Source organism: Procambarus clarkii, chromosome 23 (assembly GCF_040958095.1).
Source record: "Procambarus clarkii isolate CNS0578487 chromosome 23, FALCON_Pclarkii_2.0, whole genome shotgun sequence".
Lineage (NCBI taxonomy): Eukaryota > Metazoa > Arthropoda > Malacostraca > Decapoda > Cambaridae > Procambarus > Procambarus clarkii.
In genome coordinates this window covers 7160974-7182125 of record NC_091172.1, presented here as the reverse complement: position 1 = coordinate 7182125, position 21152 = coordinate 7160974, and the positions used below count along the sequence as shown (strand labels likewise).

At 44.6% G+C, this 21152-nt stretch overlaps 1 protein-coding gene across 1 annotated transcript in view; it reads right to left on the bottom strand.

The window, feature by feature from the left end:
- The window catches only part of LOC123764134 (uncharacterized), a 92928-nt gene extending 88722 nt beyond the window's left edge, over nucleotides 1-4206 (bottom strand). The window contains exon 1 of the mRNA XM_069329624.1: nucleotides 4023-4206. Coding sequence (XP_069185725.1) covers nucleotides 4023-4206 — 184 coding nt within the window. The remainder of the gene's footprint in view (nucleotides 1-4022) is intronic.
- Nucleotides 4207-21152: the final 16946 nt, after the last annotated feature.

The following is a 21152-nucleotide window of genomic DNA, read 5'->3' as shown; positions in this document are numbered from 1 at the left end:
CGACAAAGAGTGCTGGGAAGACGGGACACCACGAGCGTAGCTCTCATCCTGTAACTACACTTAGGTAATTACACTTAGGTAATTACAAGACTTGGGGGTTGATATCACGCCAGACCTGTCTTCTGCAGCCCATATCAAGAGGATAACTTCAGCGGCATATGCCAGGCTGGCCAACATACGAACGGCATTCAGAAACTTGTGTAAAGAATCATTCAAAACTTTGTATACCACATATGTCAGGCCAATCCTGGAGTATGCAGCCCCAGCTTGAAGTCCATATCTAGTCAAGGATAAGACTAAACTGGAAAAAGTTCAAAGGTTTGCCACCAGACTAGTACCCGAGCAGAGAGGTATGAGCTACGAGGAGATACTACGGGAATTAAACCTCACTTCGCTGGAAGACAGAAGAGTTAGGGGGGACATGATCACCACATTCAAGATTCTGAAGGGAATTGATAGGATAGATAAAGACAGGCTATTTAACACAAGGGGCACACGCACAAGAGGACACAGGTGGTAACTCAGTGCCCAAATGAGCCACAGAGATATTAGAAAGAACTTTTTTAGTGTCAGAGTGGTAACAAATGGAATGCATTAGGCAGTGATGTGGTGGAGGCTGACTTCATACACAGTTTCAAGTGTAGATATGATAGAACCCAGTAGGCTCAGGAATCTGTACACCTGTTGATTGACGGTTGAGAGGCGGGACCAAAGAGCCAGAGCTCAACCCCCGCAAACACAACTAGGTGAGTACACACACAAACACACAAACCTTTCAGAATTCTATGATAAAATAACGAGGATAAGACAGGATAGAGATAGTTGGGAAGACTGCATATTTCTGGACTGCCAAAAAGCCTTTGATACAGTACCGCACATGAGACTGCTGTTCAAGCTCGAGAGGCCGGCGGGGGTGGGGGGAAAGGTCCTAGCATGGATAAGGAACTACCTAACAGGAAGGAGCCAAAGAGTTACGGTAAGGGGCGAGAAGTCTGACTGGCGAACAGTAACGAGTGGAGTACCACAAGGATCGGTGCTGGGACCAATTCTATTTCTAGTATATGTTAACGACATGTTTACAGGAGTAGAGTCCTACATGTCGATGTTCGCAGATGACGCAAAGTTGATGAGAAGAGTTGTGACAGATGAGGATTGCAGGATCCTCCAAGAGGACCTGAACAGGTTACAGAGATGGTCAGAGAAATGGCTACCGGAGTTCAACACGAGCAAATGTAAAGTTATGGAAATGGGACTAGGAGATAGGAGACCAAAGGGACAGTACACAATGAAGGGGAACTGCCTACCTGTGACGACGCGTGAAAGAGACCTGGGCGTGGATGTAACACCTAATCTATCTCCTGAAGCACATATAAATAGGATAACGACAACAGCATACTCTACACTGGCAAAAGTTAGAACATCATTCAGAAACCTAAGTAAGGAGGCATTTAGGGCGCTTTACACTGCCTACGTGAGGCCAGTCTTAGAGTATGCCGCCTCATCATGGAGTCCCGATGTGAAGAAGCATATAATGAAACTGGAAAAGGTTCAGAGATTTGGAACAAGACTCGTCCCAGAGTTACAAGGGATGGGGTATGAGAAGCGCCTGAGGGAACTGTGCCTTACGGCACTAGAAAGAAGAATGGAGAGCGGGGGACCTGAATGGAACGTATAAAATACTCAGAGGGATTGACAGAGTGGACATAGAACGAAATGTTCACACGGAATAGTAACAGAACGAGGGGACATGGGTGGAAGCTGGAAACTCAGATGAGTCACAGAGATGTTAGGAAGTTTTCTTTTAGCGTGAGAGTAGTGGGAAAATGGAATGCACTTCTGGAACAGGTTGTGGAAGCAAATAGTATTCATAATTTTAACACTAGGTATGATAGGAAAATAGGACCATAATCATTGCTGTAAACAACCGATGCTCGAAAGGCGGGATCCAAGAGTCAATGTTCGATCCTGCAGACACAATTAGGTGAGTACACACACACACACAGTAATTGACTCACAAACTCACACTGAGGAGTGCTCTTCTCACTTCTCACACAGAGAAGTCCCTACACTAAATGAGGCGGCGGCAAACCAAGCAACATTGGAGAAATTTGTCCACACCAGTGATGAGGTCAAAAGGAATCTGCTGGAGCTGGATGTGACAAAGGCTGTTGGGCCTGACAGAATCTCACCATGGATACTAAACGAAGGTGCAGAAGCACTAAGTGTGCCACTCTCTATGGTGTATAACAGGTCACTAGAAATAGGAGACCTACCGGAAAGCTGGAAGACAGCTAATGTAGTCTCAATATACAAAGAGGGTGACAGGCCAGAGGCACTGAACTACAGGCCAGTTTCCCTAACATGTATACCATGCAAGGTGATGGAGAAGATCGCGAGGAAAAGGCTCGTAGAGAATCCTGGAGGGAAACAGTTTTATAACGCACCACCAACATGGGTTCAGAGACGGTAAATCGTGCCTCACAGGTTTAATAGAATTCTATGACCAAGCAACAAAAATTAAGCAAGAACGAGAAGGGTGGGCAGACTGCATCTTCTTGGACTGTCAGAAAGCCTTTGACACAGTACCTCATAAAAGGCTGTTACAAAAGTTGGAGCAACAGGCAGGAGTAAAAGGTAAGGTGCTCCAGTGGATAAGAGAGTATCTAAGCAACAGGAAACAGCAAGTAACTATGAGGGGGCAGACATCAGAGTGGCGATATGTCACCAGCGGAGTCCCACAGGGCTCTATACTTGGACCCATCCTGTTTCTAATATATGTAAACTATCTTCCAGAGGGAATAAACTCATTCCTTTCAATGTATGCCGATGATGCAAACATTATGAGAAGAATCAATACAGATGAAGATAGATGGAGACTACAGGACGACCTGGACAAACTGGAGGATTGGTCTAGAAAATGACTACTAAAGTTCAACTCAGGAAAGTGTAAAGTAATGAAATTAGGCGAAGGGAGGGAGCTGGAGGCTGAACGCTAGATACCTTCTGAGAGGTGAAATGCTGCAAGTCAAATAGAAAGACCTTGGGGTTGATATCACACCGAACCTGTCCCCAGAAGCTCACATCAAAAGGATACCATCAGCGGCATATGCTAGACTGGCCAACATAAGAACTGCCTTTAGAAACGTGTGTAAGGAATCGTTCAGGACCCTGTATACCACTTATGTCAGACCAATCCTGTAACATGCAGCTTCAGCATAGAGTCAATACCTCGTCAAGTATAAAATTAAATTGGAGAAGGCTCAAAGGTTTGCCACCAGACTAATGCCAGAACTAAGGGGCATAAGCTATGAGGAGAGACAACGGGAATTAAACCTCATGTCACTGGAAAACAGAAGAGTTAGGGGGGGGGACATGATCACCACATACAAGATTCTCAAAGAAATTGATACGGAAGATAAAGGCAGTTCATGTAACACAAGGAGCACAGGCCCTAGGAGAAACAGGTGGGAATTTAGTGTGCAAATGAGTTATAAAGACATTATAATTTTTCCTTTTTTTAGTGTCAGAGTAGTTAATAAATGGAATGCATTAGGAAGTGATGTGGTGGATGTTGACTCCATACACAGTTTAAAGTGTAGATATGATAGAGCCCAATAGGCTCAGGAACCTGTACACTAGTTGATTGATGGTTGAGAGGCTGGCCGAAAGAGCCTAAGCTCAACCCCTGCAAGCACAATTAGGTGAATACACACACATTCAGACGGGTTCATTCAACATGAATATGTGGAACGATCTTGGGTAAAACATTGTGGAAGCAAACTCTATCCACAATTTCCAAAAACAGACACGATAGAGCGGAGGCGGGGCCCATAAGGTGGAACTCACCCTCTCAGAGTATTCAGTATCCAGAGCAGTCTCCTAGCTCTGAATACTAGCACGAAAATCTCTGGAAAGAATACTGGTTCTCAGTCTCAGGTTCAGCGAGCATGACTCTTTGGTTCCAAATAATATTTTCTATCTCCCAGCCCGTCTCCCACCCCAATCCCCCCACCCCGTCTCACAGCATGTCTCCCAGCGCGTCTCCCAGTAGAGGAAATTTAGGACTAGAGGAGTCTCCTCCATTTCTGAGAATGGGAAGGCAAGGTACAGATGGTTGAGCGTAATGGAAACACTTGACACAAGAAGATTTAATTTCTTAATTATGCACTCCCTGTGAGTGGTGGTGGAAGGGTTACAGAGACCCATAATGGGATCAGGAACGGATCCCCATAGTTCATTAGCTAAGCAAGTGACGGGACAGATCGTGTGAGGGCTAACTATATTTTTAGAGACTAGCTCTTGAACCCGGGTCTTAGTAGTTTAAACAGTCGTGTTTCGTATGTAGTAATCATTAATACGCTTAGCGAGAAGGCAAAGGGCGACACTCCGGCCGCGGACACTTCACGCGAGGAGAGATCGAGTAAGGGTTATCTATATTTGTTTTAGTGTCTCTAGCTCTTGGTCCCGGAACTTACTAGTTTTAAACAGTCGTGTTTCGTATGTAGTAAGTTCCCTTTCATTGCAGTATAGGGATTCGTAATCATATGTTTTGGTAGAGATCAGATGTTGCTCTCTCACTCACTCATTCCCACTCTCATTGTTCATAATGTATTTATTGCTTTTATATATAATTTATTCTTATTCTTTATCACCTCTACAGTTGATCTGCAACATTTCAACATAGATACCCAGAAAAAAAATTTCCCCTGCCCATACCAGGTCCGGTCCGGGCTTCCAGGGGGCCCAATTTTTTTTTCTGGGTAACTATGTTGCAATGCTGCAGATAAACTGTGGAGGTGATTAAGAATAATAATAAATGATATAAAATCCAATAAATACAGATACAAAGTTACTCTGCAAAAACTTGTCACTGCAAAAAAAATAAAAAATAAGTCACTCTGCAAAACTTGTCAGTCTGCAAAGCTCACTTTGCAAAAACTTATCAGTGTGCAAAAACTTGTCACTCTGCAAAAAAAAAAAGTAACTGCAAAAGCTTGTCGCTCTGCAAGAACTAACGCACTTTGCAAAAATTAAAGTCTCTTTGAAAAAAAATTATCACTATGCAAAAACTTGTCACTCTGCAAAAAAAAAAAATAAATAAATAAATAAACTGCCAAAACTAGAAAGATATGTTACAATATAGTCTGCTGTAGCAAGACTGATATGATCAATATAGTCTGCTGTAGCAAGACTGATATTATCAAAACACTAATGCGAGATGGCCTGTACACTACAGGGCTGACTGAAAACAATAATAATAAGAATGGATGTCTCCCTTACCAATAAGATCTTGAGAATTGTATGGAATAGTTATGTATTTTTAGGTCAGTATGCATTGTGAATGTCTCATATGCGGGGATAGGTAAGTACTGACACGTAAGTACTCTCGCTCATCCACGCTCACCCGCCCCGCTCTCATACAACAGCTCACCCGTATTCATGGTCAACCACTCTCACCCACACCCCCATGTCATCCACATGCTCGCTCTCTCACTCCCCTGGGCCACAATATTTGAACTAGTTGAACTATGAAATTTACAGAACAAATAAAAGAATGTATCAACGTATCTCTGATACTTCACAGAGTGTAGTTTACTCTCTTTATGTTCAGATCAATAAACTTGGTAACATTTATAAGTCATAAACACAAAGTTGGGAAGAGGTATTTAGTCTATGCCTGATGCGTAAAGAGCAGTGATAAATGTTTCATACGAAACAGGAGAGTGACTGTAGGATGAAGTAGAAATGAGGAAAATATGAGTGAGATAGCGAGAGTGAGTGAGTGAGAGTTAGTGAGAGGGACTGAGTGAGTGAGAGTGAGTGGGAGTGAGTGAGTGAGAGTTAGTGAGAGGGACTGAGTGAGTGAGAGTGAATGGGAGTGAGTGAGTGGGGGAGAGAGTACCGTATAATTTGAAAAACGTATCATGCTAGAACCGGAAAACAAATGAATGGACTGGAAAAATGCCTGAAATTTGAATGGACTGTATCCATCAGGCAACCCGTTCTCGCACTTTCTTACAGTCAATATTGACTTATTAAATACATGCATATGTGACATACTAAACATACTAGTTTACCTTGAAAAGCTTCATAGAAAAGCTTTTCAAGGTAAACTAGTATGTCACATATGCACGTATTTAATAAGTCAATACTGACTATACGAAAGTGCGAGAACGGGTTGCCTGATGGATACAGTCCATTCAAATTTCAGGCATTTTTCCAGTCCATTCATTTGTTTTCCGGTTCTAGCATGATACGTTTTTCAAATTATACGGTACTCTCTCCCCCACTCACTCACTCCCATTCACTCTCACTCACTCAGTCCCTCTCACTAACTCTCACTCACTCACTCCCACTCACTCTCACTCACTCAGTCCCTCTCACTAACTCTCACTCACTCACTCTCGCTATCTCACTCATATTTTCCTCATTTCTACTTCATCCTACAGTCACTCTCCTGTTTCGTATGAAACATTTATCACTGCTCTTTACGCATCAGGCATAGACTAAATACCTCTTCCCAACTTTGTGTTTATGACTTATAAATGTTACCAAGTTTATTGATCTGAACATAAAGAGAGTAAACTACACTCTGTGAAGTATCAGAGATACGTTGATACATTCTTTTATTTGTTCTGTAAATTTCATAGTTCAACTAGTTCAAATATTGTGGCCCAGGGGAGTGAGAGAGCGAGCATGTGGATGACATGGGGTGTGGGTGAGAGTGGTTGACCATGAATACGGGTGAGCTGTTGTATGAGAGCGGGGCGGGTGAGCGTGGATGAGCGAGAGTACTTACGTGTCAGTACTTACCTATCCCCGCATATGAGACATTCACAATGCATACTGACCTAAAAATACATAACTATTCCATACAATTCTCAAGATCTTATTGGTAAGGGAGACATCCATTCTTATTATTATTGTTTTCAGTCAGCCCTGTAGTGTACAGGCCATCTCGCATTAGTGTTTTGATAATATCAGTCTTGCTACAGCAGACTATATTGATCATATCAGTCTTGCTACAGCAGACTATATTGTAACATATCTTTCTAGTTTTGGCAGTTTATTTATTTATTTATTTTTTTTTTTGCAGAGTGACAAGTTTTTGCATAGTGATAATTTTTTTTCAAAGAGACTTTAATTTTTGCAAAGTGCGTTAGTTCTTGCAGAGCGACAAGCTTTTGCAGTTACTTTTTTTTTTTGCAGAGTGACAAGTTTTTGCACACTGATAAGTTTTTGCAAAGTGAGCTTTGCAGACTGACAAGTTTTGCAGAGTGACTTATTTTTTATTTTTTTGCAGTGACAAGTTTTTGCAGAGTAACTTTGTATCTGTATTTATTGGATTTTATATCATTTATTATTATTCTTAATCACCTCCACAGTTTATCTGCAGCATTGCAACATAGTTACCCAGAAAAAAAAATTGGGCCCCCTGGAAGCCCGGACCGGACCTGGTATGGGCAGGGGAAATTTTTTTTCTGGGTATCTATGTTGAAATGTTGCAGATCAACTGTAGAGGTGATAAAGAATAAGAATAAATTATATATAAAAGCAATAAATACATTATGAACAATGAGAGTGGGAATGAGTGAGTGAGAGAGCAACATCTGATCTCTACCAAAACATATGATTACGAATCCCTATACTGCAATGAAAGGGAACTTACTACATACGAAACACGACTGTTTAAAACTAGTAAGTTCCGGGACCAAGAGCTAGAGACACTAAAACAAATATAGATAACCCTTACTCGATCTCTCCTCGCGTGAAGTGTCCGCGGCCGGAGTGTCGCCCTTTGCCTTCTCGCTAAGCGTATTAATGATTACTACATACGAAACACGACTGTTTAAACTACTAAGACCCGGGTTCAAGAGCTAGTCTCTAAAAATATAGTTAGCCCTCACACGATCTGTCCCGTCACTTGCTTAGCTAATGAACTATGGGGATCCGTTCCTGATCCCATTATGGGTCTCTGTAACCCTTCCACCACCACTCACAGGGAGTGCATAATTAAGAAATTAAATCTTCTTGTGTCAAGTGTTTCCATTACGCTCAACCATCTGTACCTTGCCTTCCCATTCTCAGAAATGGAGGAGACTCCTCTAGTCCTAAATTTCCTCTACTGGGAGACGCGCTGGGAGACATGCTGTGAGACGGGGTGGGGGATTGGGGTGGGAGACGGGCTGGGAGATAGAAAATATTATTTGGAACCAAAGAGTCATGCTCGCTGAACCTGAGACTGAGAACCAGTATTCTTTCCAGAGATTTTCGTGCTAGTATTCAGAGCTAGGAGACTGCTCTGGATACTGAATACTCTGAGAGGGTGAGTTCCACCTTATGGGCCCCGCCTCCGCTCTATCGTGTCTGTTTTTGGAAATTGTGGATAGAGTTTGCTTCCACAATGTTTTACCCAAGATCGTTCCACATATTCATGTTGAATGAACCCGTCTGAATGTGTGTGTATTCACCTAATTGTGCTTGCAGGGGTTGAGCTTAGGCTCTTTCGGCCAGCCTCTCAACCATCAATCAACTAGTGTACAGGTTCCTGAGCCTATTGGGCTCTATCATATCTACACTTTAAACTGTGTATGGAGTCAACATCCACCACATCACTTCCTAATGCATTCCATTTATTAACTACTCTGACACTAAAAAAAGGAAAAATTATAATGTCTTTATAACTCATTTGCACACTAAATTCCCACCTGTTTCTCCTAGGGCCTGTGCTCCTTGTGTTACATGAACTGCCTTTATCTTCCGTATCAATTTCTTTGAGAATCTTGTATGTGGTGATCATGTCCCCCCCCTAACTCTTCTGTTTTCCAGTGACATGAGGTTTAATTCCCGTTGTCTCTCCTCATAGCTTATGCCCCTTAGTTCTGGCATTAGTCTGGTGGCAAACCTTTGAGCCTTCTCCAATTTAATTTTATACTTGACGAGGTATTGACTCTATGCTGAAGCTGCATGTTACAGGATTGGTCTGACATAAGTGGTATACAGGGTCCTGAACGATTCCTTACACACGTTTCTAAAGGCAGTTCTTATGTTGGCCAGTCTAGCATATGCCGCTGATGGTATCCTTTTGATGTGAGCTTCTGGGGACAGGTTCGGTGTGATATCAACCCCAAGGTCTTTCTATTTGACTTGCAGCATTTCACCTCTCAGAAGGTATCTAGCGTTCAGCCTCCAGCTCCCTCCCTTCGCCTAATTTCATTACTTTACACTTTCCTGAGTTGAACTTTAGTAGTCATTTTCTAGACCAATCCTCCAGTTTGTCCAGGTCGTCCTGTAGTCTCCATCTATCTTCATCTGTATTGATTCTTCTCATAATGTTTGCATCATCGGCATACATTGAAAGGAATGAGTTTATTCCCTCTGGAAGATAGTTTACATATATTAGAAACAGGATGGGTCCAAGTATAGAGCCCTGTGGGACTCCGCTGGTGACATATCGCCACTCTGATGTCTGCCCCCTCATAGTTACTTGCTGTTTCCTGTTGCTTAGATACTCTCTTATCCACTGGAGCACCTTACCTTTTACTCCTGCCTGTTGCTCCAACTTTTGTAACAGCCTTTTATGAGGTACTGTGTCAAAGGCTTTCTGACAGTCCAAGAAGATGCAGTCTGCCCACCCTTCTCGTTCTTGCTTAATTTTTGTTGCTTGGTCATAGAATTCTATTAAACCTGTGAGGCACGATTTACCGTCTCTGAACCCATGTTGGTGGTGCGTTATAAAACTGTTTCCCTCCAGGATTCTCTACGAGCCTTTTCCTCGCGATCTTCTCCATCACCTTGCATGGTATACATGTTAGGGAAACTGGCCTGTAGTTCAGTGCCTCTGGCCTGTCACCCTCTTTGTATATTGAGACTACATTAGCTGTCTTCCAGCTTTCCGGTAGGTCTCCTATTTCTAGTGACCTGTTATACACCATAGAGAGTGGCACACTTAGTGCTTCTGCACCTTCGTTTAGTATCCATGGTGAGATTCTGTCAGGCCCAACAGCCTTTGTCACATCCAGCTCCAGCAGATTCCTTTTGACCTCATCACTGGTGTGGACAAATTTCTCCAATGTTGCTTGGTTTGCCGCCGCCTCATTTAGTGTAGGGACTTCTCTGTGTGAGAAGTGAGAAGAGCACTCCTCAGTGTGAGTTTGTGAGTCAATTACTGTGTGTGTGTGGTACTCACCTAATTGTGTCTGCAGGATCGAACATTGACTCTTGGATCCCGCCTTTCGAGCATCGGTTGTTTACAGCAATGATTATGGTCCTATTTTCCTATCATACCTAGTGTTAAAATTATGAATACTATTTGCTTCCACAACCTGTTCCAGAAGTGCATTCCATTTTCCCACTACTCTCACGCTAAAAGAAAACTTCCTAACATCTCTGTGACTCATCTGAGTTTCCAGCTTCCACCCATGTCCCCTCGTTCTGTTACTATTCCGTGTGAACATTTCGTTCTATGTCCACTCTGTCAATCCCTCTGAGTATTTTATACGTTCCATTCAGGTCCCCCGCTCTCCATTCTTCTTTCTAGTGCCGTAAGGCACAGTTCCCTCAGGCGCTTCTCATACCCCATCCCTTGTAACTCTGGGACGAGTCTTGTTCCAAATCTCTGAACCTTTTCCAGTTTCATTATATGCTTCTTCACATCGGGACTCCATGATGAGGCGGCATACTCTAAGACTGGCCTCACGTAGGCAGTGTAAAGCGCCCTAAATGCCTCCTTACTTAGGTTTCTGAATGATGTTCTAACTTTTGCCAGTGTAGAGTATGCTGTTGTCGTTATCCTATTTATATGTGCTTCAGGAGATAGATTAGGTGTTACATCCACGCCCAGGTCTCTTTCACGCGTCGTCACAGGTAGGCAGTTCCCCTTCATTGTGTACTGTCCCTTTGGTCTCCTATCTCCTAGTCCCATTTCCATAACTTTACATTTGCTCGTGTTGAACTCCGGTAGCCATTTCTCTGACCATCTCTGTAACCTGTTCAGGTCCTCTTGGAGGATCCTGCAATCCTCATCTGTCACAACTCTTCTCATCAACTTTGCGTCATCTGCGAACATCGACATGTAGGACTCTACTCCTGTAAACATGTCGTTAACATATACTAGAAATAGAATTGGTCCCAGCACCGATCCTTGTGGTACTCCACTCGTTACTGTTCGCCAGTCAGACTTCTCGCCCCTTACCGTAACTCTTTGGCTCCTTCCTGTTAGGTAGTTCCTTATCCATGCTAGGACCTTTCCCCCCACCCCCGCCGGCCTCTCGAGCTTGAACAGCAGTCTCATGTGCGGTACTGTATCAAAGGCTTTTTGGCAGTCCAGAAATATGCAGTCTTCCCAACTATCTCTATCCTGTCTTATCCTCGTTATTTTATCATAGAATTCTGAAAGGTTTGTGTGTTTGTGTGTACTCACCTAGTTGTGTTTGCGGGGGTTGAGCTCTGGCTCTTTGGTCCCGCCTCTCAACCGTCAATCAACAGGTGTACAGATTCCTGAGCCTACTGGGTTCTATCATATCTACACTTGAAACTGTGTATGAAGTCAGCCTCCACCACATCACTGCCTAATGCATTCCATTTGTTACCACTCTGACACTAAAAAAGTTCTTTCTAATATCTCTGTGGCTCATTTGGGCACTGAGTTACCACCTGTGTCCTCTTGTGCGTGTGCCCCTTGTGTTAAATAGCCTGTCTTTATCTATCCTATCAATTCCCTTCAGAATCTTGAATGTGGTGATCATGTCCCCCCTAACTCTTCTGTCTTCCAGCGAAGTGAGGTTTAATTCCCGTAGTATCTCCTCGTAGCTCATACCTCTCTGCTCGGGTACTAGTCTGGTGGCAAACCTTTGAACTTTTTCCAGTTTAGTCTTATCCTTGACTAGATATGGACTTCAAGCTGGGGCTGCATACTCCAGGATTGGCCTGACATATGTGGTATACAAAGTTTTGAATGATTCTTTACACAAGTTTCTGAATGCCGTTCGTATGTTGGCCAGCCTGGCATATGCCGCTGAAGTTATCCTCTTGATATGGGCTGCAGAAGACAGGTCTGGCGTGATATCAACCCCCAAGTCTTGTAATTACCTAAGTGTAATTACCTAAGTGTAGTTACAGGATGAGAGCTACGCTCGTGGTGTCCCGTCTTCCCAGCACTCTTTGTCGTATAACGCTTTGAAACTACTGACAGTCATGTAGGTAGGTCATGTTGTGTGTGTGTGTGTGTGTGTGTGTGTGTGTGTGTGTGTGAGTGTGTACTTTTCTAGTTGTACTTACCTAGTTGTGGTTGCGGGGGTTGAGCTCTGGCTCTTTGGTCCCGCCTCTCAACTGTCAATCAACTAATGTACAGGTTCCTGAGCCTACTGGGCTCTATGATATCTACACTTAAAACTGTGTATGGAGTCAGCCTCCACCACATCACTTCCTAATGCATTCAATTTGTCTACTACTCTGACATTGAAAGATTCTTTCTAACGTCTCTATTGCTCATTTGGTCACTCAATTTCCACCTGTGTCACCCTAGTGCATGTGCCCCTTGTGTTAAATAGTCTGTCTTTATCTACCCTATCAATTTCTCTGAGAATCTTGTATGTGGTGATCATGTCCCCTCTAACTCTTCTGTCTCCCAGTGACGTGAGGTTTAATTCCCGTAGTCTCTCCTCGTAGCTCATACCCCTTCAGTTCGGGTACTGGTCTGGTAGCAAACTTTTGAGCCTTTTCAAGTTTAATTAATCTTATGCTTGACTAGATATGGACTCCATGCTGGAGCCGCATACTCCAGGATTGGTCTGACATATGTGGTATACAAAGTTCTAAAAGATTCTTTACACAAGTTTCTAAAGGCCGTTCTTATGTTAGCCAACCTGGCATATGCCGCTGATGTTATCCTCTTGATATGGACTTCAGGGGACAGGTCTGGCGTGATATCAACCCCCAGGTCTTTCTCTCTCTCTCTCTCTCTCTCTTTCTCTCTCTCTCTCTCTCTCTCTCTCTCTCTCTCTCTCTCTCTCTCTCTCTCTGACTATTGAAAATTTCATCTTTTTTTTTCCTAAATGATACCTTGTATCTGGTCTCCTGCTCCCTACACCTATCTTCATTACAGTTCATTTGCCAGGGTTAAACTCTAACAACCATTTGTTCGACCATTCCTGCAGCTTGTCCAGGTCTTCTTGAAGCCTCAAGCTGTCCTCCTCTGTCTTAATCCTTCTCATAATTTTGGCGTCGTCAGCAAAGATTGTGGAAGCAAATTCTTTTCGTAATTTTAAAACTATGTATGATAGGGAAATAGGACGAGAGTCATTGATGTAAACAACCGATGGTTCGAAAGTCGGGATCCAAGAGTCAATGCTCGATCCTGTAGACACAAATAGGTGAGTACACACACACGGGAGAAAAAGGAACCACATGGAGAGCTAAACTACTGGAGGTGGCAACAAAAAACTTTCTAAGCCAACATGTCAGGGAACCCACAAGAATGAGGGGTAACGATGAACCAGCGAAACTCGACCTAGTCTTCACTCTGAATGACTCGGACATAAGGGAAATTGACTTCGAGGTCCCAGTAGGAATGAGCGATCACAGTGTACTGACGTTTGAGTATCTGGTCGAAGAAGGGCCAAAGTACTCGAGAAAGGGAACTGAAAGCAAAAGGCTAGCATTACGCAAGTGAAATTACAAGGAGATAAGAAAATTCCTAATGGATATAACATGGGAATCAGAGCTAAGGAGAAAGACGGCCCAAGACATGATGGAATACATCACGCAGAAGTGCAAGGAGGCAGCAGAAAAGTTTATCCCGGCCCAAAATATAAAAAATTAAATGCAGATGAGAAACCCATGGTTTAATCAGAGATGTAAGCTAGCTAAGTAACACAGTAAAAGAGCATGGAGAAACTATAGAAATAACAGGACACTTGAGAGCAGAGAAGGTTTCCAGAGAGCCAGGAATGAATACCTCAGGGTGAGAAGAGAGGCAGAAGGGTAATATGAAAACGACATAGCAAGCAAGGCTAAGACCCAACCCAAATTGCTGTGCAGGAACATCAGGAGAAAGACAACAGTGAAGGAACAGGTAATGAAACTGAGGATAGGGGCAGATAGATTCACTACTAACGACAAAAAAGTGTGCGAGGAACTCAATATGAAATTCCAGGAAGTCTACACATTAGAGCAAGGAGAAGTTCCAGAGATAAGAGAAGGAATAATTAACCAGGCACCACTAGAGGAATTTGAGATTACCAGTGGAGATGTAAGGAAGCTTTTGCTAGAGTTGGATGTGACAAAGGCTATAGGCGCGGATGACATACCACCATGGATACTAAAGGAAGGAGCAGAAGCACTGTGCCTGCCACTCTCCATGGTGTATAACAAATCACTGGTAACAGGGGAATTGCCAGAAATTTGGAAGGCGGCAAACGTTGTCCCGATATACAAGAAGGGGGATAGACAGGAGGCACTGAACTACAGACTAGTGTCCCTAATTTGCATAACATGCAAGCTAATGGAGAAAATTGTGCGGAAAAAGCTAGTGGAGCATCTGGAGCGAAGGAACTTTGTGTCACAACACCAACATGGTTTCAGGGATGGCAAGTCATGCCTCACAGGATTAATTGAATTCTACGATCAGGCAACAGGAATCAGGCAAGAACGAGAGGGGTGAGCAGACTGCATATTTTTGAATTGCCAGAAAGCCTTTGACACAGTGCCACACCAGAGACTAGTGCACAAGCTGGAGATGCAGGCAGGAGTGAAAGGGAAGGTATTCCATTGGATAAGGGAGTACCTAAGTAACAGAAGGCAGCGAGTCACTGTGCGGGGTGAGGTATCAGATTGGCGAGACGTTACCAATGGGGTCCCGCAGGATTCAGTCCTTGGACCCATACTGTTTCTTATATATGTAAATGATTTTCCGGGTGGTATAGAATCATTCCTCTCATTGTTTGCTGATGATGCAAAAATTATGAGGAGGATGAAGACGGAGGAAGACAGTATGAGACTACAAGATGACCTAGACAGACTGCATGAATGGTCCAACAAATGGCTACTAAAGTTCAACCCGAGTAAATGTAAGGTAATGAAACTAAGCAGTGAAAACAGGAGGCCAGACACAAGATACAGAATAGGAGATGAAGTCCGTCATGAAACGGACAGATAGAATGATCTAAGAGTTGATATCACACCAAACCTGTCTCCTGAAGCCCACATCAAAAGAATAACATCTGCGGCGTATGCGAGGCTGGCTAACATCAGAACTGCCTTCAGGAACCTGTGTAAGAAATCATTCAGAACATTGTATACCACATATGCAAGACCAATCCCGGAGTATGCGGCCCCAGCATGGAACCCATACCTTGTCAAGCACAAGGCGAAGCCTGAAAAAGTTCAGAGTTATGCCGCTAGGCTAGTCCCAGAACTAAGAGGTATGAGTTACGAGGAAAGTCTGTGTGAAATGCACCTAACGACACTAGAAGACAGAAGAGTAAGGGGAGGACATGATCACTACCTACAAAATTCTCTGAGGAATTGACAGGGTAGATAAAGATAAACTGTTTAACACAGGTGGTACACGAACAAGGGGACACAGGTGGAAACTGAGTACCCAAATGAGCCACAGGGACGTTAGAAAGAACTTTTTCAGTGTCAGAGTAGTTAACAGATGGAATGCATTATGCAGTGATGTGGTGGAGGCTGACTCCATTGCACAGTTTCAAATGTAGATATGATAGAGCCCAGTAGGCTCAGGAATCTGTACATCAATTGATTAACTGTTGAGAGGCGGGACCAAAGAGCCAGAGCTCAACCCCCGCAAGTACAATTAGGTGAGTACACACACACACACACACACACACACTCACATGTATAAAATACTCAGGGAAATTGACAAAGTGGAAATAGATGAAATGTTCACGCGTAATAGTAACAGAACGAGGGGACATGGATGGAAGCTGGAAACTCAGATGAGTCACAGAGATGTTAGGAAGTTTTCTTTCAGCGTGAGAGTAGTGGAAAATGGAATGTACTTAAGGAACAGGTTGTGGAAGCAAATACTATTCATAATTTTAATACTAGAAATGATATGGAAATGGGACAGGAGTCATTGCTGTAAACAACTGATAGCTAGAAAGGCGGGATCCAAGAGTCAATGCTCGATCCTGCAAGCACAAATAGGTGAGTACAAATAGGTGAGTACACACACACTCACATCCCAGGAAGCAGCTCATATCAGTTGTCTAACTACCAAGTACCTATTTACTGCTAGGTGAACAGACACATCAGGTGAGTGAAACTCTGTCCATCATGTCTACACATGAATCTGTGTATGAAGACAGCCTCCACCACATCACTGCCTAATACATTCCATCTGTTAACTACTCTGACTCTGTAAAATTGATTTATAATGTCTATGGCTCATTTGGGTTCTTAGTTTCCACCTGTGTTCCCCTCAAAATTCAAATGTTTTTCAGGTAAAGTACATACATACAAGGGGTGATACAAATTGATGAATTTAAAGATAGAGCTAGTACATACAATGCCTAAAGCCACTACTACGCAAAGCTTTTCGGGCAGGAAAAACACTAAAGACTAAAGACTAAAGACTAAAGACCCTTGTACGAGTACCACCCATGTTAAATAATCTATCTTTATCTACCCTGTCTATACTACTGAGAATTTTGAAGATGGTAATCATGTCTCTTCTAACTATTCTGTCTTTCATCGACGCGAAGTGCAATTCACACAGCCTTTCCTGGTAACTCATACCTCTTATTTCTGGCACTAGTCCAGTGGCATACCTTTGAACCTTCTCCAGGTTCTTTTGTGCTTGGGTATGGACTCCAGACCTGACCAGACCTAACACAGGTCAGCTCAGGTCTCATACTAAACACAAGAAAATTAAAGATTAATTCTCATAAAAAAAACAGGCTACGGGAAGGCTTATATTATAAGCTATGAGACAACCTTAATAATTGAAGGTTCCAGAGGCAACAAACCGCTGTCCAACTGGAATTTTATACTCCCCCTCCCCCCCCCTGGATAATACTTTGTACAGAGGAATTAGTGATCCCACCCACGTCACTGGAAATGTGAGCGTGGATCACTAATTTCACTAAATGATATGTTTATGTCCACAGTTGTATAGTTGATCCCTTCATGACAAGGGAGTGGCGAAGTACATGCAGGAGAAGTACAAAACTCCCGTTGGACAGCGGTTTGTTGCCTCTGGAACCTTTTCTTATTAAGGCCGTCTCATAGTTTATAATATGAGGCTGTCCGTAGCCTGTGTTTTTCCTGAGAATTAATCTTACATTTTCTTGTGTTTAGTTTGAGACCTGAGCTGACCTAACTTGTCCTAACCTAGCTTGACCTGGCCTAAGCTGACCTGACCTTATCTAACCTGACCTAGTCAAACCTAACTTGACCTGACCTAACCTAACGTGTCCCAACCTGACCTAACCAAACTTTAACGTAGTTTGACCTAATCCAGTGGTGTGTCACACTGCTACTGTGGGCGGCACCTACCAGTGGTGTGCCACACTGCCACTGTGGGCGGCACCTACCAGTGGTGTGCCACACTGCTACTGTGGGCGGCACCTACCACTGGTGTGTCACACTGCCACTGTGGGCGGCACCTACCAGTGGTGTGCCACACTGCCACTGTGGGCGGCACCTACCAGTGGTGTGCCACACTGCCACTGTGGGCGGCCCCTACCAGTGGTGTGCCACACTGCCACTGTGGGCGGCACCTACCAGTGGTGTGTCGCACTGCCACTGTGGGCGGCACCTACCAGTGGTGTGCCACACTGCTACTGTGGGCGGCACCTACCAGTGGTGTGCCACACTGCCACTGTGGGCGGCACCTACCAGTGGTGTGTCGCACTGCCACTGTGGGCGGCACCTACCAGTGGTGTGCCACACTGCCACTGTGGGCGGCACCTACCAGTGGTGTGTCGCACTGCCACTGTGGGCGGCACCTACCAGTGGTGTGCCACACTGCCACTGTGGGCGGCACCTACCAGTGGTGTGTCGCACTGCCACTGTGGGCGGCACCTACCAGTGGTGTGCCACACTGCCACTGTGGGCGGCACCTACCAGTGGTGTGCCACACTGCCACTGTGGGCGGCACCTACCAGTAGTGTGCCACACTGCCACTGTGGGCGGCACCTACCAGTGGTGTGCCACACTGCCACTGTGGGCGGCACCTACCAGTGGTGTGCCACACTACCACTGTGGGCGGCACCTACCAGTGGTGTGCCACACTACCACTGTGGGCGGCACCTACCAGTGGTGTGCCACACTGCTACTGTGCGGCACCTACCCAACACTCACTATCGCTACACTTTGGAACATGATATTATTTCTCTTGTATTTAATTAATATATTTCCGACCTACGAGCAAGGATTTCGCGTCTGTAGTGATCAATTGCTTCCTCCCATTCGGAGGACAGAGTGCCCTCCTCCAGAGCGCTGGAACTGAGGTCTCCAAAGGATTCCAGCGCCCCGGTGTAGTCCCCGAGGCCTTAAATCCCCCACACATTGTAATGCCGGGTGGTGGTGGTGGTGTGAGCCTTCAGTGCCGCCCCCTTGTTGCCTCACGCAGTATGTCACTCGCAGCTCCTGCAGAGTGATGTATAGAGGAACTCTAGAGCACTCCCTCAGATTGCAAGTGCAGCAGAGTGCGCCACAGAGCTTTATCATCTGCTGGATGTGGAAACTGTGTCTGTGATGTAAAGTCAGGAGCCGGGAATATAAGTAATCTGGAGAAAATTTGCATTGGCAATTTTTAAGTTTGCGGCCAATGGATCAACTTCCCTGTGAGGATGGTACGTTGGTAGCCCACACAGGGTGGTTCAAGAATATTTTGCATAAGTACGTGAGTGAGGAATACATGCATTTAATTAGCAATAACCATGTGCATGGCCCAACGTAACTGATGAAGTTCTCCTGAACTTTTATGTTATGTGATTTGTTCTGAGAACATGGTGGGTGGTTCTGTTATTTGGGTAGGACAGTAACCTAACCTAACCACCAAATCATGGACATTTCATTCACGTGAACATTCGGAACCTTGAACCGCCGCCCATATAGAGAGCAGCCATCAGTTCAGCCTACTCTGCCGTCCCACCCCAAGTCCTTCTCCTGATCTCTTACAAGGGCTGTAGAGATGTAATGGCTTTGCGGTTTCTCTGATAGTTTCCTTCCTATCTGCCTACTGAGGCACCAACACCGCCTTAAAGGAAGGATTTAAGGCGGTGTATGACGACATACTGAAAACTCACACCCAGAAGTGACTAGAACCCATACTGCCAGGAGCTTCTGCGGGCGTACAGCATCCCTTAACCGCTCTACCAACACGACCGGACAAAAGAGGATGGTAGCCGAGGCTATTTCTATCCCCCCGCCGGCACTCGGTTGGTAATCTTGGGCATGGTATTTTATCAAATCACCTCATTCTTTGGGGCACACATGAGGAATACAAATGCGAACAAGCCTGAATGGTCCCCAGGACTATATGCAACTGAAAACTCACACCCCAGAAGTGACTCGAACCCATACTGCCAGGAGCACTCTGCTAGAGTACAGGATCCCTTAACCGCTCGACCAACATGACTGGACAAAAGAGGATGGTAGCCGAGGCTATTTCCATCCCTCCGCCGGCACTCGGTTGGTAATCATGGGCATGGTATTTTATCAAATCACCTCATTCTTACGTCGACCGTGCTGAGAGCACGGTCGACATAAGCGTTGACAACACTCCTCTTGTACCTGTCTGGGCAGTCACTGTTGGCATTGAGGCACATTGCTATGTTTGTTTCCTTAGCAGTGTGAACACCTCCGCTCCTTTCCATGACTGTTACGTCTAGAAAGGGCAGCTTCCCATCCTTCTCCATCTCATAAGTGAAAATCAACACAGAATTCTGCTCGAATGCCTCCTTCAGCTCCTGCAGACGTGTGACATCAGGTACCTGGGTAAAAATGTCGTCAACATACCTGCATTATTGGCAGGTTTCAAGTTCATGTCAAATAAAACCGTCTGTTCGATGGTACCAATATAGAAGTTTTCAAACAGGACGCCTAGGGGAGAACCCATGGCGACCCCAGCTACTTGCTTATATATATGCCCATCAGGGCTCAAGAAGGGTGCCTCTTTAGTACAAGCTTGGAGTAGTTTCCTTCAGAATGTTTTCTGGTATGTCAAGAGGAGTACAGACCGGATCACGATACACTCTGTCCGCTGTCATCCTAATTGTTTCATCCACAGGTACGTTGGTAAACAGTGATTCTACGTCCAACGAGGCTCTTATCCCTGTGGCCCGTGTTCCCCGCAGTAAGTCAACAAATTCCTTTGGAGACTTCAGGCTGAAAGCACAAGGTACATAAGGAGTCAGCAAGCCATTGAGTCGCTTCGCCAGTCTGTACGTGGGTGTGGGTATCTGGCTGATGATTGGCCGAAGTGGGTTTCCAGGCTTGCGTGTCTTGACATTTCCATACGCATACCCAGGTTTGTATTCCCAATAATCTTTGGCAGGTGGAGTCCGGATTTCTTGGCGTTCACGGTTTCGATCAGTCTGTTGACCGTTGCTTTCAATTCGGCTGTAGTGTCCTTCGTTACCCTTTGGAATTTAGTTTGGCCAGAGAGAATGAGGTTCATTTTCGCCAGATATTCGTCTTTTTTAAAAATGACATATATTGGCGACTTGTCACCTCTCCTGACGACTATCTCCTTGTTCTCACGAAGGCTCTTAGCTGCCGCTTTGAGCTCGGGGGACAGTATGGTGCTTCTGTAGTTGCCTCGAATCTTTCCTCCTTCTGCAATAAGTTCTGCTTGTAAGGTGTCTTTGGAGGTGACTTTCCTTTGTGTCTCGAGGTCGAATATGTCGTCCAACAGGATCTCCAACTCCACTTTCCGAGCCATCTCACTTGGTCTGGACATAACGTGACAGTTTATACCCAGATTTGGGAGAGTGACTTGGTCCTCAGTGAGGTTGATTCCAGCAAGGTTCAGGAAGCCATCTCTTGGTCGTGCAATCGCCATAGGTCCTCCATATAATGTTGTTAGTTTCTTGATTATCCTGGTTTCGGTGCTGTGGTGGTGTCGATCTGTGAGGATGTCGAGGTGTTGCTCGATACGAGTACGGAGGTTTTCGTCGATG